The following is a 14,511-nucleotide window of genomic DNA, read 5'->3' on the forward strand; positions in this document are numbered from 1 at the left end:
GATGGCGCCTGTGATGCAATTACAACGTGAACAAATCAAAAGTATTGTAAATCAATTGAAAATTTTATCAATTAATAATAAAATAATATAAATTTAAATTGATATTACAATTAGTTATGTATTCTAAGCCAAACTAATCCGGTCGTTATGTTATATATAAGACAGGTATATGTTAATCAAGCATATAAACTGATATATTGCATGGTTGCGAGAGTGTTATTCATTTGTGCTTGTAGTTCATATTTTGACCGTACTTGTCGCTGAAGTCACACACTCTTCCAGCAAAAGATGATGAACTGTCTTAAGTGTTTCATGGAATGTATAATATTGAAAAGAGGTCTCTGAGAGAAATAGTTCCTATTATGAACAACTGTTTCTATTTGGTTAGGTGACGAAAATGATAACAATCATAATTTTTATTATTGACTTACTTAATTTCTGAATATTTAAACTAAATGTTAAAATGCATTAATAAAATATTGAAAGTTTAATTCCACTAAGAAAAAATTCTGAATCTCAAGAATTTACATAAAATTCTTAAGAATTATATTACGATTAAGACTTAACATAAATGAAAGTCAAAAGAATCGTCGGATGATATTGACAAGTCGTAGATTTTTTTTTTTTTTTTTTTTTTTTTTTTTTTTTTTTTTTTTTTTCATGAACTAAGTAAAGATGGAGAATTTCTAAACATATGTGGTGATCTTTTGATCGATCAGTCTGCCGCACGTGCTGTAGCTGTGCGGATTGTTTGAACTTAACCTTAAAATTTTTATCGCTGTAAATTTTTTCGTTTTGGTAACAGAATATATCACAGATTTTTCCTTGCGAAAAATAATATAAAATTAAAGGAAATTTTAACGGGATACTTTTGATAATATCTAACGTCGATCGTGTAAAGCTAATTTCTTAAAATGGCGAAAATCAAAAGAAGTAAGTACATATATGCATTTAAATATATGTATCGTTAAAAATTAATTACATTTAAGAAGTATCTTTTATGATCACTTATAACGTTTAAGAATTTAACGATATAAATATATATATATATATATATATATATATATATATATATATATATATAATTAATTGGTTCTTGGAATAGAGTTATTTAATTCATTAATATGAAATTATATTAAAATAATTTATGTTACTACTGATTTGAATTATAAATCCGAGATGTTTTTATGATCGTAAAAATATTAGAGAATGAAAATTGTTAATTCGTTTCCTTTCAATAAATATAATTATAATTTATTTAATACGTATAAAACTTTTTGAACGAATTAGAACTTTTTAATGTATTTTACGATGTTCAAATATATATATATATATATATGTATATGTATGTATGTGTGTGTATGTATGCGCGCGCGCGTGTGTGTATATAAGAAGTTGTGATATTTGAGATAAAATCGTATGACTGTACGATTTTACTTTTTTTTTTTTTTTTTTTTTCTTTTCTTTTCTTTTCTTATACCTTAACCGACAAACACATACTAGTTATAACGTACAACTGAATAAGATTCCTGTTTGATCTCTCAAGAATCTTTTCTATTCGATTATACATCTTATTATATTTATCATTACCATAATACCAGTAACAAGAAAGAAAGAGACAGAGCCATCATTTCTTGACTCTCAATAATTTTTTGGACTATTAGCCATTTCCCTAATATTTTCGTGAAGATATGATGGAAAAAAATAGAAAAAAAAAAAAAAATTAAAAAAAGAAAAAGAAATGTTTCGAGAAAGATCATGAATTTATATATTTAATCATGTGAAAGGAATAATTCCATTATCATGAATAATTCGTATTACTTTTAACTCGTAAAGTAGGTCTGTCCAATGGATTTTTACAATCGCTTGAAGGTAAACTCGTGAAAGAATATTGTGCAAGTATGATACAATCCTTTTTTCCAATCGTATCAACATGGCGGACTTGAAAGGGAATCTTACTTGCTATATATATCATTATTAAATAAATAATATCTAATAATATTTATATGGAAATATGTTAATATGATTTTATATTAATATCAATTATTATTTATATTAATATAAATTATTGGAAAATAATGTTACATTCGTAGATTTATAACATTCATAGAAATGTCTATGTATATATATACATATATCGTAATCAACAATAATATCAATGTGATGTGTCACGCCACCCATCACGCAAGTTAATTGGACGATTAACTTGTTGCTTACAACTCGTACGCAGAAAAAAAATGTATATATATATATATATATATATATATATATATATATATATATATAATATTATTATATATAGACAGAAAGAGATATCTATTAATATTAATAAAAAAGAACAATGAGTTATCCAATATATATATATATATTGAGTTAACATATCGTCTTTAAAGAATCAAACAATATTTGTCAATTTGATAATGAGGAAAAATGAGGAAAAAAATAATTTCACCGATTATGGAGTGTAATGAAAAAAAAAACTTTTTTTGTTTTTTTTTTTTTTTATACTAATTAACGTATTTTAATATATTCTTGGTATACCACTAATTACGCTATATACTTCATGTTGTAATCTCTTGGTTAAAAGGAAAGAATAATGGGAAGATAAAATAAAAGAAAGGAGGGGCCAAGGTAACGTGTAAAATTTTAACTTATGTATATATTTACTATCGATCTTTCTCTTTCATATTGACACTCATGAAGGAAATCGAACTTCGCTTTATGTTGATTAAGTATCATTCTTTGATACAAGAAATAATTAATTGACCGATTTTTTACAAATTATTAGCCATATTATATCATATTTTATCACATTGTATATTTCATGGATTTATAAAAGTTTTAACATTGGTCTTGTAACACGTAGAAACAAACATCGATCATAACACGGACATATAAATAACGTTTTAGGATTCGTAATCTCTCTTAATTTATTATAATAATAATTAATACTGATGCTAAGAGGAGTGTGTTAAAACTGTATTCAAAAGAAAAAAAAAAAAAAAAATTAAAAAAAAAAAAAAAAAAAAAAAAATAGAAAAAAAAGAAAAAGAAAAAAAAAATTGTAAAAAGAAAACAAAGAAAAAATGATTTCTCTACTTTCATGTGTATCTTTTAGCATATATCAAGGTTACTCGTCACATTAATATATTGTAAGTATTTATACAGGGTGTCTCAAAAGTCGCTATATGTGTTTTATATTTCAAGGTAAATATTACAAAGAATTAATATTATTTATATATACTCGTCTTCGATATCCGTCTCTGGAGATCTCAAATATTTAATATATTAGATGATGCGATACGAGCCGATAATCCGATATTTTTCTGAGATTTTCTTGATATTCCATTTCTACTGTTATCACGTTCGTTGGTGATACGAATCTAGAATAGAAAATTTATAAATTGTAAAAAATTGTCGATATATCTATTAACTTTTCTTTTGTTTTGCAAATACACAACACAATGTGTACATATCTTTATCGAAGTATAGCGTTTCTTTTCTCTAAAAGAAAAAAAAGAAAAAGAAGAAAACATTACTAAAATAGATAACGACTTTAGAAACATCCTGTATGTGACGATGATGCAAGAATTCGTTTCTTCATTTTTTTTTTCTTTTTCTTTCTTTTGTTTTTTTTTATTCGTTCTCGCAACGACGTAAAACGAACATTGACATTTGTCAGATTCTTTTTCGTTGATATTGCACGTAATTTTTATTTTAAATCGTATCATAATTTAACGAAATATGTATGCTACGAGTAAAAATTTTTAAATCGGTTTGGACAATGCTAATATAAGAATTTGTTTAATAAATCAATTTAAAATTTTTTTCATATATTTCTATATTATTATTTATCATGCCAATATTTTGTATTAATACAAATTCCGTAAATGCTGGTTTGAACTTTTATTTATTTTTTATTAATCACTTTACGAGCGTACAATTTTTAGATGCAATGTTACAGATTTAGAATGTTAATACATTGTTAAAAAATTTCTTTATGTTACATAGTACGTTAACTCGTCAAACTCGTTGAAATATCTTGTTGAACGTACATTATTATCGGTCAAATTGCCAGTCATTGCTTTCGTAAAGAGGAAAAGAGAGAGAGAGAGAAACTGAGCGAGCAAGAGAGAGAGGAAGATCGAGTGAGTGAGTGAGCGAGAGAGAGAGAGAGAGAGAGATCACGTGGCACATGTGCGTACATACGTAAATAATTCATGATCAATATGATGTGATCGTAACGTAAATGCATACGTAATTATGAATATTAAAATATCATTATTTTCTTATGCAAAATTCGATGTGATTCGTATTAATGAACCTCGAATGGAGCTTTAATGAATTTGTTACAAGGATATTAAAGCCATTTAAAAGAAGAATTTATTTCAATATTCGTGTTTCACTTTAAAAACGAATTTTATACGTTAATCAAAAAAAAAAAAAAAAAAAAAAAAAAAAGAAAAAGAAAAAAAAAGAAAAGAAAAGAAACAAAAAATAAAGGATGAAAAAAAGAATTACCAACTTTTCAAATGTTCCTCGACTGTATATTTCCGAATGAGGAATTTGTAAATAGAAATTATTTCTTGTGTTTTGAAAAATAATACGAAATATATTTTATCTTGTAAAGGTATTGATATATTAATTAGATGCTAATAGAAATGTTCGTTTCTTGACTTATTTCATTTCTTACATAACTTATGTAATTTATGTATACTAAATGCAATAGAAAAATCCGGTTTTTTTACATTGTAGATTATAAATAAGTTTCATATCAAAACAATTGATTTACATAAATATATATATTAAGAATTTGTCATTCGAAAATAATTCTATTACTTTGTTTTCATATATCGGATTTACGATTATATACACGATATTATCGACGTAACGAATGAACAATGTTCATTATTATTACATTTTCTTCGATGATACGTCATTATAGCTATATTTCATATGTAATCTTCTAAAAGTCTTAACGTCTTAAAGAATAATGGATGATAAAGTAATCATGCAATCATATGCTTGATCATGAAAATACGTTTCTAATATTATATCCTATGCGTTGGGATAATTAAAAACGATGACAGGAATTGCTTGACGAACGAAAGAAAAAAAAAAAAAAAAGAAAAAAGAAAAAAACAGTGATTTACATTTCCTCATTAAAATTAATATTTTTCTAAATCGAACGAATTAATAATATATCTTGATTCAAGGAGAATTGAAATTTTTTTTTAATAAAAAATAATAATTTGTTGGTCCGTGATAATGTTCTTTTTTGATTGTTTGTTTTGTTTTGTAATGTTCGTTTTCTCCCCCCCTCTCTCTCTCTTTTTTCTTCTTTTTTTTTTCTCTTTTTTTTTTTTTTTTTTTTTTTTAATTTCCAATAAATCAGATTTTATTTTATTATAAGTGATCCTCAAATCAAAGAGAGATATATTTATATTATTATTATGCTTTTATCTTTATAATCTTTCTACTTTTAGTATCTTGATCGTTCGTGGTTTAGCGAACGATCAAAATACTCAGGTAAGGTTTACGTCTATGCGCATTTTCTTTAGAATAGAGAAACGAACGTGATCTATCGATACTGTCGATCAGTTTGAGTTACGATGTCGTACCGTGTAGATGCCCGATAACGTACTTTTTAAAAGGTTTACTTTATTTTAAAAAAAGAAAAAAAAACCTTTGTCATCGTTAAGTTTACATTTCTCCTTGAGAAATTTATTTTATATTATCAAAATTATAAACATGCTAAGTAAGTAGAAAAATATTATTATTTCGGTAAAAATAACTCTGCCATCATTTTTTGTACAAACGTAAAACAAGAATATTTTCGTCTTGGGTTTTGTTATTGTTGTTATTGTTGTTGTTATTGTTATTTCTCTTTTTATTCTTTTAAACTTTCCGAAGTAATAAGTATCTACATACGTGAAATGAATTTATGAATTTTATATATACGTGTATATATTCATTTGGTTTCTTTTCTCTTCTCTTTTTTTTTTCTACTTCTTTTTTTTTAATTTTTTTTTTATATTTTTTTTTTTTTTTTTTTCTTTTTTTTTTTTTGACGAATATTCCCGAGATATTTTAGAGATTTTCTACTTGAACATGTGACAAAAGAATCTTGTCTTTCAATCTTCAGTTTCGTCATTGTCGACATCCTGATTGTGTCAGGATCACGAGGATAGATAAGTGCAATTATGTACGTTCGCTATTACGCTCGCTCGTTCATGTTTGATACATACGAATAAAATGATACGTTATCCGGTAGTTTCGCGTATTAAATTCAATTGGATTGATGAGACTAGATACATTTTAATTAAAGTAAAACGCAAAATTTATGAATTAAATAGTTACACTATACTTTTTTTTTTTTTTTTTTCTAACATTTGTCCGATATTGTCTTAGAAACATCTACGGAGGAGAGTCTGCAATTCATCCGACAATCTTTAAAGTCGGATGAAATGGATCACCTCGAAGGTACCCATTTTGATAGACTTTTACCACACGTGTTTGTAACACTCGGAGCTTCTGTAAGTAAGAAAATACGATTTAGAAAATATCTTAAATTTATTTCGAAATTTATACCATTTGAAAAAAAAACTTTGAGAATGAACGTTCCATATTACATAGGGAGATTTAGCGAAGAAAAAGATCTATCCGACGCTTTGGTGGCTTTTCCGAGACAATCTTTTACCAAAAACAACGACATTTTTCGGTTATGCCAGAAGCAACATGACTGTTAAACAATTGCGAGAAAAGTGTCATCCCTATATGAAAGTTAAACCGGATGAGGAATATAAATACGAGGAATTTTGGAAATTGAATTATTACGTTAGTGGTTCCTACGATTCGGAGGAACATTTTAGATTGTTGAACAACGAACTGCAAAAGCAAGAACAAGTCTCGATGGCCAATAGACTTTTTTATTTGGCTTTGCCACCCACCGTTTTTGAAACGGTTACTGTGCACATTAGGAAAGTTTGTATGGGACAAAAGTAAGCCTATTTTTTTTTCTTTTTCTTTTTTTAAGTTGCATCAGAATTACGTAAACGTTCGATATTGCGGTGCTAAATGATGCCTTTCTTTCAGAGGTTGGACAAGAATTATCATAGAAAAACCATTCGGCCGAGACGCGCTTTCATCGAAACGTCTTTCTGATCATCTTTCATCACTTTTCAACGAAGAACAGATTTATCGGATAGATCATTATCTTGGGAAAGAGATGGTTCAAAATCTAATGACTTTGAGATTTGGAAATAGGATATTTAATCCAAGTTGGAACAGGGATAACATAGCTTCCGTACAGATATCGTTTAAGGAACCATTTGGTACTCAAGGAAGAGGTGGATATTTCGATGAATTTGGTATAATTAGGGATGTAATGCAAAATCATTTGCTGCAGATACTCTCACTCGTTGCAATGGAGAAACCTGCCTCGTGTCATCCAAATGATATTAGGTTAAATATTAATATACTTTTTAATAATCTTATTTATAAACAGAAATTTTATTATAATACGTGGAAATTTTTATCATAGTTCGCACATTTTGCTACATGTACATATTACCGTTGTTTTATTTTCAGAGATGAGAAGGTTAAAGTCTTAAGATGTATAAAACAATTAGAATTGAACAATGTAGTTTTAGGACAATACGTGGGAAATCCAGAATCGAACAACCCCGAGGCCCAATCAGGATATTTAGATGATCCTACGGTACCAAAAGGTTCAAACACTCCAACTTATGCATTAGCGATACTAAAGATTAATAATGAACGATGGGATGGCGTACCCTTTATTCTTCGATGTGGGAAAGGTGAAACAATTTCGTAAAATTTTTTTTTGTAATTTATCGCTTCGCTAAGGGTACTTCACTAAGGGTAATAATAGTTTTTTATTGTACAATAAAATTTTGTTATACTTTTAGCTCTGAACGAGCGTAAGGCCGAAGTTAGAGTTCAATATCAAGATGTACCCGGTGATATATTCGATGGTAAAACAAAAAGAAACGAATTGGTTATAAGAGTACAACCTGGCGAAGCATTGTACGTTAAAATGATGTCAAAATCACCTGGTATTACGTTTGATATGGAAGAAACGGAATTAGATCTCACTTATGGTAATAGATACAAGGTGAATGTACATTTTTTATTGTCATTTACATATATGGTATTTTATAATCATTGTTTCTTTTTCTCTTCGTCAAAAAGAAAACGATATTGTATTTTAGTTTTTTTTTCCTTTATTTATTTCCTTTCAAAATAATTTGTAATTATTATATATGTAGGATTTGAAATTACCTGACGCTTATGAAAGATTGATTTTGGATGTTTTTTGCGGATCACAAATGCATTTTGTACGTAGCGACGAACTTTACGAAGCGTGGAGAATTTTTACACCCTTGCTACATCAAATTGAAAATGAGAAAATACAACCGATTCCTTATAAGTGAGTCTTCCTTATATCAATTTTTTAATTTTTCATTAATGCATATTTTTTGTTTTGTTTTTTTATTTAACAAAGTGTATAAAAAATTTTTAGATATGGCTCTCGCGGACCAAAAGAAGCCGATGATAAAGCAAAACAAAATAATTTTGCTTATTACGGTTCCTACAAATGGATATCTTCATGAAATAATAAAGAAGATTAAATTTATATCATTGTGAAACTGATAAAAATATAAAAACCAATTTATTCTTATACAATCTGCGATTGTGAGCTATCAAGATTTTGTACAATAATTAAGATGGCATTTCTGTAATTTTGTACACATTATTTATGAAATTTTCTACATTGATGACATATATATACATATATTTTGGTATTACAGAGAGATATTTTCTTTTACTTATCTATATATGCACGTGTACTCCTATTTATTATATATGAAACTCCTTTCACAAAAACGAGTTTATTTATTTCAGGGTGGAAGATGATACAAAGCTAGTTTCTACTTATGTCATACTTTTATTAAATCTTGACAATTTAAACATTGTGCCAATCACTTGAAATATAGATAATATACATCAGTTAAACAACGTAAATGAGAGAGGAAGAGAGATGTTTATCGGCTTGGCATCGTTCAAATCTAATTAGAGAAAGTTTAATCAGATATTTTTATATCTCAAATTTTTCAAGTCTGTTGTTTTGAATATTATGACAAGCCAATTGTGATGTGTATGTGGTATGATACTATACATTTAAATATAGTGCTATGTTATTTCTCTTCGGCTCTTTCTTTCTTTCTTTCATTTTTTCTTTTTTTTTTTTTCTTTTTTATACAAAAAGATCAATTACATTTGGATTATATAAGTCAATAAAATTTATATATATATATATATTTTTTTGCAATAAACAAAAATGGACTGAATTAATTAAGTTTCTGTAATTGAACATCAATGTTCTAAGACGTTATAATTTTGCATATTGTCACTGTTATAATGGAAAAGGTGGGTACATATAAAACTCATATAAAATATGGAAAGTTCAATTTGGTATAATACATATTGTATATCGGGAAATATATCCGTTGCGTTATTATAAATAAATGTATATAAAGCTAGATGATATAATGTGAAAATATGAAGTGATAAATTGTAATATAATTTCTTAATCTTTAATAATTACATATAGAGAAGAGGATAATATACCCACTTATCAATTAGTATTCAAGAAATAAATTTTGTTGCCATCAACGTTAGAGATTGCATAAATAATACAATGGATAAATATAAATAAAGAAACATAAAATAAGAACTTATGTTGCAATTTATGAACATTCACTCTAAAATTAGCTAGTTTATTCTATAAACATTTGCTATATTAGAGCCATCCATTACAACGTATACAAATTAAAAATAAATCAGTTCATAATCAAATGTTGATATGGCAATGTCTTTGAACACTTTTCACAGTAGTATATGATTTGTAAAAATGTCAAAATTTGATCCAGGTCTATCAATTGATGAAAATACTATTTTTATACTTTACACTTATTCAAAGTTTAAATTTCACAAGCTTCAGGATCCAACAGTTCATCCCAGTTAATACTTCTTTGAAACACTTCTTGTTGTAACCATAATTCGTAATGCTGTTTGAATTCTTCTGTTAATTTTACGTTCGTTCCAAGTACAGAAGTAACAGACGTATCAACGGGTTCTAATTCTTCGTCTTTAGGAGCATTGGAATAACGTCGATTATTAAACTGATCAACACAAGTACGTAATTCACATTCCTCAACTTGAAAATCCCATGGTCGTGCTTCTAAATCTATGAAACAAAATATGCATATGGTAATAACATTTTATAAAGAAATAGGAAAGAAAATGAACCTATACGAGGATGAATAAAATTAATTTAATGACTTACCATTACCATAGGCCCAGTCATCGTTAAGACGATGCCTAACTTTTGCATAAATTACACTTATAGTTTTCATATTTGTTTTTCGCCATTGTCGTCCAAGATATTTAGTTTGCATTTTTAACAACTTTAGAACGTATAATTGCATCATAGCATGTCTTACTTTTAATGTACGTTTTAAAATGGGTGCTGATTTAAAAACCACTAGCATCTATGAATGAATGAAAATAAAATTTTTTAAAATTATATATTAATTATTAAAAATGTTACAAATATTTCTCTCTCTCTCTCTCTCTCTCTCTCTCTCTCTCTCTCTCTCTCTCTCTCTCTCTCTCTCTCTCTCTCTCTCTCTCTCTCTCTCTCTCTCTCTCTCTCTCTCTCTCTCTCTCTCTCTCTCTCTCTCTCTCTCTCTCTCTCTCTCTCTCTCTCTCTCTCTCTCTCTCTCTCTCTCTCTCTCTCTCTCTCTCTCTCTCTCTCTCTCTCTCTCTCTCTCTCTCTCTCTCTCTCTCTCTCTCTCTCTCTCTCTCTCTCTCTCTCTCTCTCTCTCTCTAACTTACCATAATTCTACTGTGTTTCCATTTGGTTAATTTATTCAAAATTCTTAATAAATTAATACATGAAAAAATATTACGCCAAGAATACGTTTGATTGTCCCCAATTTCAAGACTTTCAGGCGTTAGTTCGGGTTGATCGCCAATAACGCACATAGGAAAGTCCAAAAGAGGAATTCTGCAATGAATTTAAAACAATTAGAAAAAATAGTAAACAGACTTGTAGAAAAAAATTATATTTAACTTACACATGTCTTGCTTCTATATACGATAGAATGTTTTGATTCAAGAACTTCAACACAAGAGGTATACAGTTAGCAAATACTAAATGTTGGGACATAAATTCAAATTGATATATATGATTCAATTTGAAATGTTTTAATAGAAGAAGTAAAATAGCAGAAACTGCTTTAACAATGATTTCTTTATGTCTATTAACATCGTTTCCTAATTTCATTGACTGCAAAACTGTCATTCTACAAAACAAAATTACTCAATTTATCGTAAAATTATAATTTATATTAATTACGTAAAACGTTATAAAAAAATATTTAACATACGGCATTTCTTCTGGCAAAACATCGGCCATTATATTAATACTATCCGTCTTAGCTTTACTAGTAGGTGCGGCGGCAAGTAAAATTTTTAATAATGCAATCATGTACTGTGGAAGATTTGGTAATATGGCCTGATATAAAATTTCTGTTGGAGTTTGACGAAGAGGAGGTTCTGGAGTGCTCATTGGATTTCTAGCTATTTCTTCCTCCTCTTGAATTTGAACTTCAGCTAAAGATGTATACATATGCTAAAAATGTGTACGTATAATAATCAGTTCTTTAGATCTTACGTTAAACAAAGAGAATGTTTAGCTTACTCTTTTAAGCGTGTTGACACCCTCATGTATTGGTTGGGGTAAACCAGCTAAACTCTCTCTATCTCCTTGTAATTTATAACCAACGAATTTAAGTCTGGACACTTCCAGGAACGTATCAACATCTTTCTGTCTTACTTTTGGTGTCCAAGGTAGACCTACAAGATAAAAATAAATATATTAAAAATAATCATTTAAAAAAATTAAATATTGACTATTGTAAAAGTTAATAATGTAGCTTATCTTTCCCTTTGTTCATCTGTGGAGTGTAAGGCCTTAATTGAGATTGATTATTTTGATCTTCATAATAAGTTTGATTCCAACCAGGAATACCTGGTTGACTTATGAGGTTAACCATCTCTCCTTCACCTTCATTTGTCGCAGCATTATTTCCTGGTTCTCCACCCTCGTACTCCATACCTAAGCCTGGCTCGTCTAATGAACTTTGCTTCATTAAACTCTATAAAATATTTTATTTTATATAATTAAAGGTGAGATAAAATTTATATAATAATAGATAAGATAACAGAGACTAACCCGTCTAAGAGGTCTTTTATTACATTTCTGATTCTGCGTTTCTATTAAATCTGGTGCACTAGCAGGAGGAGAACTAGCCCTCATGGTTCTTGCTACTTCTATTGTATCTTCTTGTTCTGTATCAAGACCAGCTTCCTCTCTATATTTTTTCTTTAATTCTCTGAGCGTATCGATACCACCCAAAGAAACTAATATTAATTTCCATAAAAGTAAAAGAACTTTTTTTATAGGAAAATGGGGCGCAGATCCACTACAAAAACAAGTCACCATACCAAGAAGTTTTACGATAAGTAATTCCTCACCATATGGATTTACTGAAAGAAATAATCAAATTAATAATTGGTTCATTAGGAATTATATTTGTATCCTTTGATAATTACCAAGTTCCTCTTTAAAAGATTCAACATAATCTACATAAACACTGTACTCTTTACTTTTTATTTCTTCTCTCATAACTTCTGTGATGATATATAAAACAGACAAAATTATTCTCAAGTCAACAGAATCTGCAAGACTAACAGCTAACTTCCTCATAGCTAAGCTAGCAGTTGTACTGTTTCTAAAATGCATTTAGAAAAATATTTTAAAATACAATTTATAATTATTTTATTAAATATAAATTGAAACTTACTCAATTTCAATATTTAAAAGCTCTACAAATGCTGGAAAGACACCAGCTTCATAAAGCAACATAACATTTTTTCTTGTCCAGTCTTGCTGTTCTTTGTCAGATTGTACCTCGGCCCAACAGCCTTGAACTAAATATAAGATACAACGCGCAGCTTTCATCCTTAATTGTTTATTGGATACTTCCAACTGATCTAACAATTTATATACAACTGATTTTTTCTGAGATGCATCTAACTTTTGCCACCAAGGACATAGCTTATACCATTCCATTTGATCTTCAAATGCCTATAATACAAAGTAAACGATATATATATATATATATATATATATATATATATATATATACCCAATTGTACAAACAATTGAATCTATATAATCTTACTTTGAGATTAAGTTGCAACTCGTATTGTTCGGTATAGCTATATAATTCAGCGATCTCATTGGCATGTGTATCAGCATCGTCATAAACAAAATCCAAATCTACACTTTTTGGTTCATCCTAAGGAGAAAGAAGAAAGCTACATTGATAACGAAGGATTTTAGATCTTAATATTCCTTATCGTAACTTAAACAATCGGTATGATTTATTAAAAAAAAAATTAATATATATATATATAAAATCTCAATAATATATATTTGAATTTAATGAAGATTATTAGGTTAAGAAAAAAAAAAAAAAAAAAAAAAAAAAGAGAAAAAGAAAAAAAAATCAATATACTCGTGAATCATCATCCGTGATCTTCTGTCAACATAATGATCTTGTAATTTTCAATTTGAAAAATTTATTTTACTTTACCTCACTTACATCTGGATCAACTTTTCGTCGGTAACCTACACGTGGAAAATCCCGCTTCCCATTTCCATTTGCATCCATCGGTACGTCACATAACATTTTGTGATAATGATTAGACTAAGAACGGGAAGAGAAACCGATGGACACATTTAAGGTAGACAATGTCTTATAGTATTTCCCGATTTTTCTATCAAAACCGTACGGACAGGCTCACGTTTGAGTATAGAAAAAAAAAAAAGAACTAATCCGGACAATGCATATTGCAAAAAAAAAGGAATTTATGATTTTCGAATCAAAGCAACAAACATTCCGTAGCTCTGATAATCGAATAACTGATTCAGAAGTTATTCTTGCAAGGACTATAAACTGCAAGCAAGTTCTAGGCTCGATTCGTTTCGTCCGATCTGGACAAAACTCTCGCGTACGAGAGTATAAGTCGCGCCAGTAACTTTCCTATCAACGAACTACATATATATATATATATATACATATCTACGTATGCGTGTATATATATATATACATACCGATATATACTATTTCTGGACAACTATCGTTCCTATATTAATCCAATTAGCTATATACTCATGCGTGACTCGTAAGATGCTTTCGACACTTCATTTATAACGCAGTTATTTCTAATTTGCACTTCCCTCCACACCACACCTCTACCGCACCCCACCCCCCTCCACAATCACTTTTCTAGATTTTTATCTACGATAAAAAGTTTGATAAAATCGAAGAAAATAATTGGAGAAATATTTTT

At 28.3% G+C, this 14,511-nt stretch overlaps 2 protein-coding genes across 6 annotated transcripts; one reads left to right on the forward strand and one right to left on the reverse strand.

Moving 5' to 3' along the window:
• The first annotated feature begins 708 nt into the window (after nt 1-708).
• Nucleotides 709-8,833, forward strand: LOC124951276 (glucose-6-phosphate 1-dehydrogenase). 3 transcript variants are annotated; one of them, XM_047499437.1, is made up of 8 exons: nt 709-933; nt 6,412-6,536; nt 6,637-7,001; nt 7,096-7,464; nt 7,591-7,820; nt 7,932-8,137; nt 8,292-8,452; nt 8,546-8,833. In XM_047499437.1, exons 1-8 carry the CDS (start codon nt 915-917, stop codon nt 8,634-8,636), a joined length of 1,566 nt encoding a protein of 521 aa, XP_047355393.1. In that variant the 5' UTR covers nt 709-914; the 3' UTR covers nt 8,637-8,833. The 3 variants fall into 3 exon arrangements, with proteins under 3 accessions (XP_047355393.1, XP_047355395.1, XP_047355394.1); XM_047499439.1 differs by lacking the exon at nt 709-933 and adding an exon at nt 2,612-2,631; XM_047499438.1 differs by lacking the exon at nt 709-933 and adding an exon at nt 5,569-5,758.
• Nucleotides 8,679-14,359, reverse strand: LOC124951274 (striatin-interacting protein 1 homolog). Of its 3 annotated transcripts, none has more exons than XM_047499433.1 (12): nt 13,761-14,359; nt 13,338-13,454; nt 12,957-13,240; nt 12,706-12,884; nt 12,326-12,639; nt 12,032-12,248; nt 11,792-11,946; nt 11,478-11,722; nt 11,166-11,393; nt 10,924-11,095; nt 10,373-10,577; nt 8,679-10,273 (listed from the first exon to the last, which is right to left on the reverse strand). In XM_047499433.1, the coding sequence occupies exons 1-12, from the start codon at nt 13,845-13,847 to the stop codon at nt 10,008-10,010; spliced, it is 2,469 nt and encodes an 822-aa protein (XP_047355389.1). In that variant the 5' UTR covers nt 13,848-14,359; the 3' UTR covers nt 8,679-10,007. The 3 variants fall into 3 exon arrangements, with proteins under 3 accessions (XP_047355389.1, XP_047355387.1, XP_047355388.1); XM_047499431.1 differs by having other exon boundaries at nt 13,752-14,357; XM_047499432.1 differs by having other exon boundaries at nt 12,038-12,248; nt 13,752-14,356.
• Between the last annotated feature and the right edge of the window lie 152 nt (nt 14,360-14,511).

This window comes from Vespa velutina, chromosome 8 (genome assembly GCF_912470025.1).
Source record: "Vespa velutina chromosome 8, iVesVel2.1, whole genome shotgun sequence".
Classification (NCBI taxonomy): domain Eukaryota; kingdom Metazoa; phylum Arthropoda; class Insecta; order Hymenoptera; family Vespidae; genus Vespa; species Vespa velutina.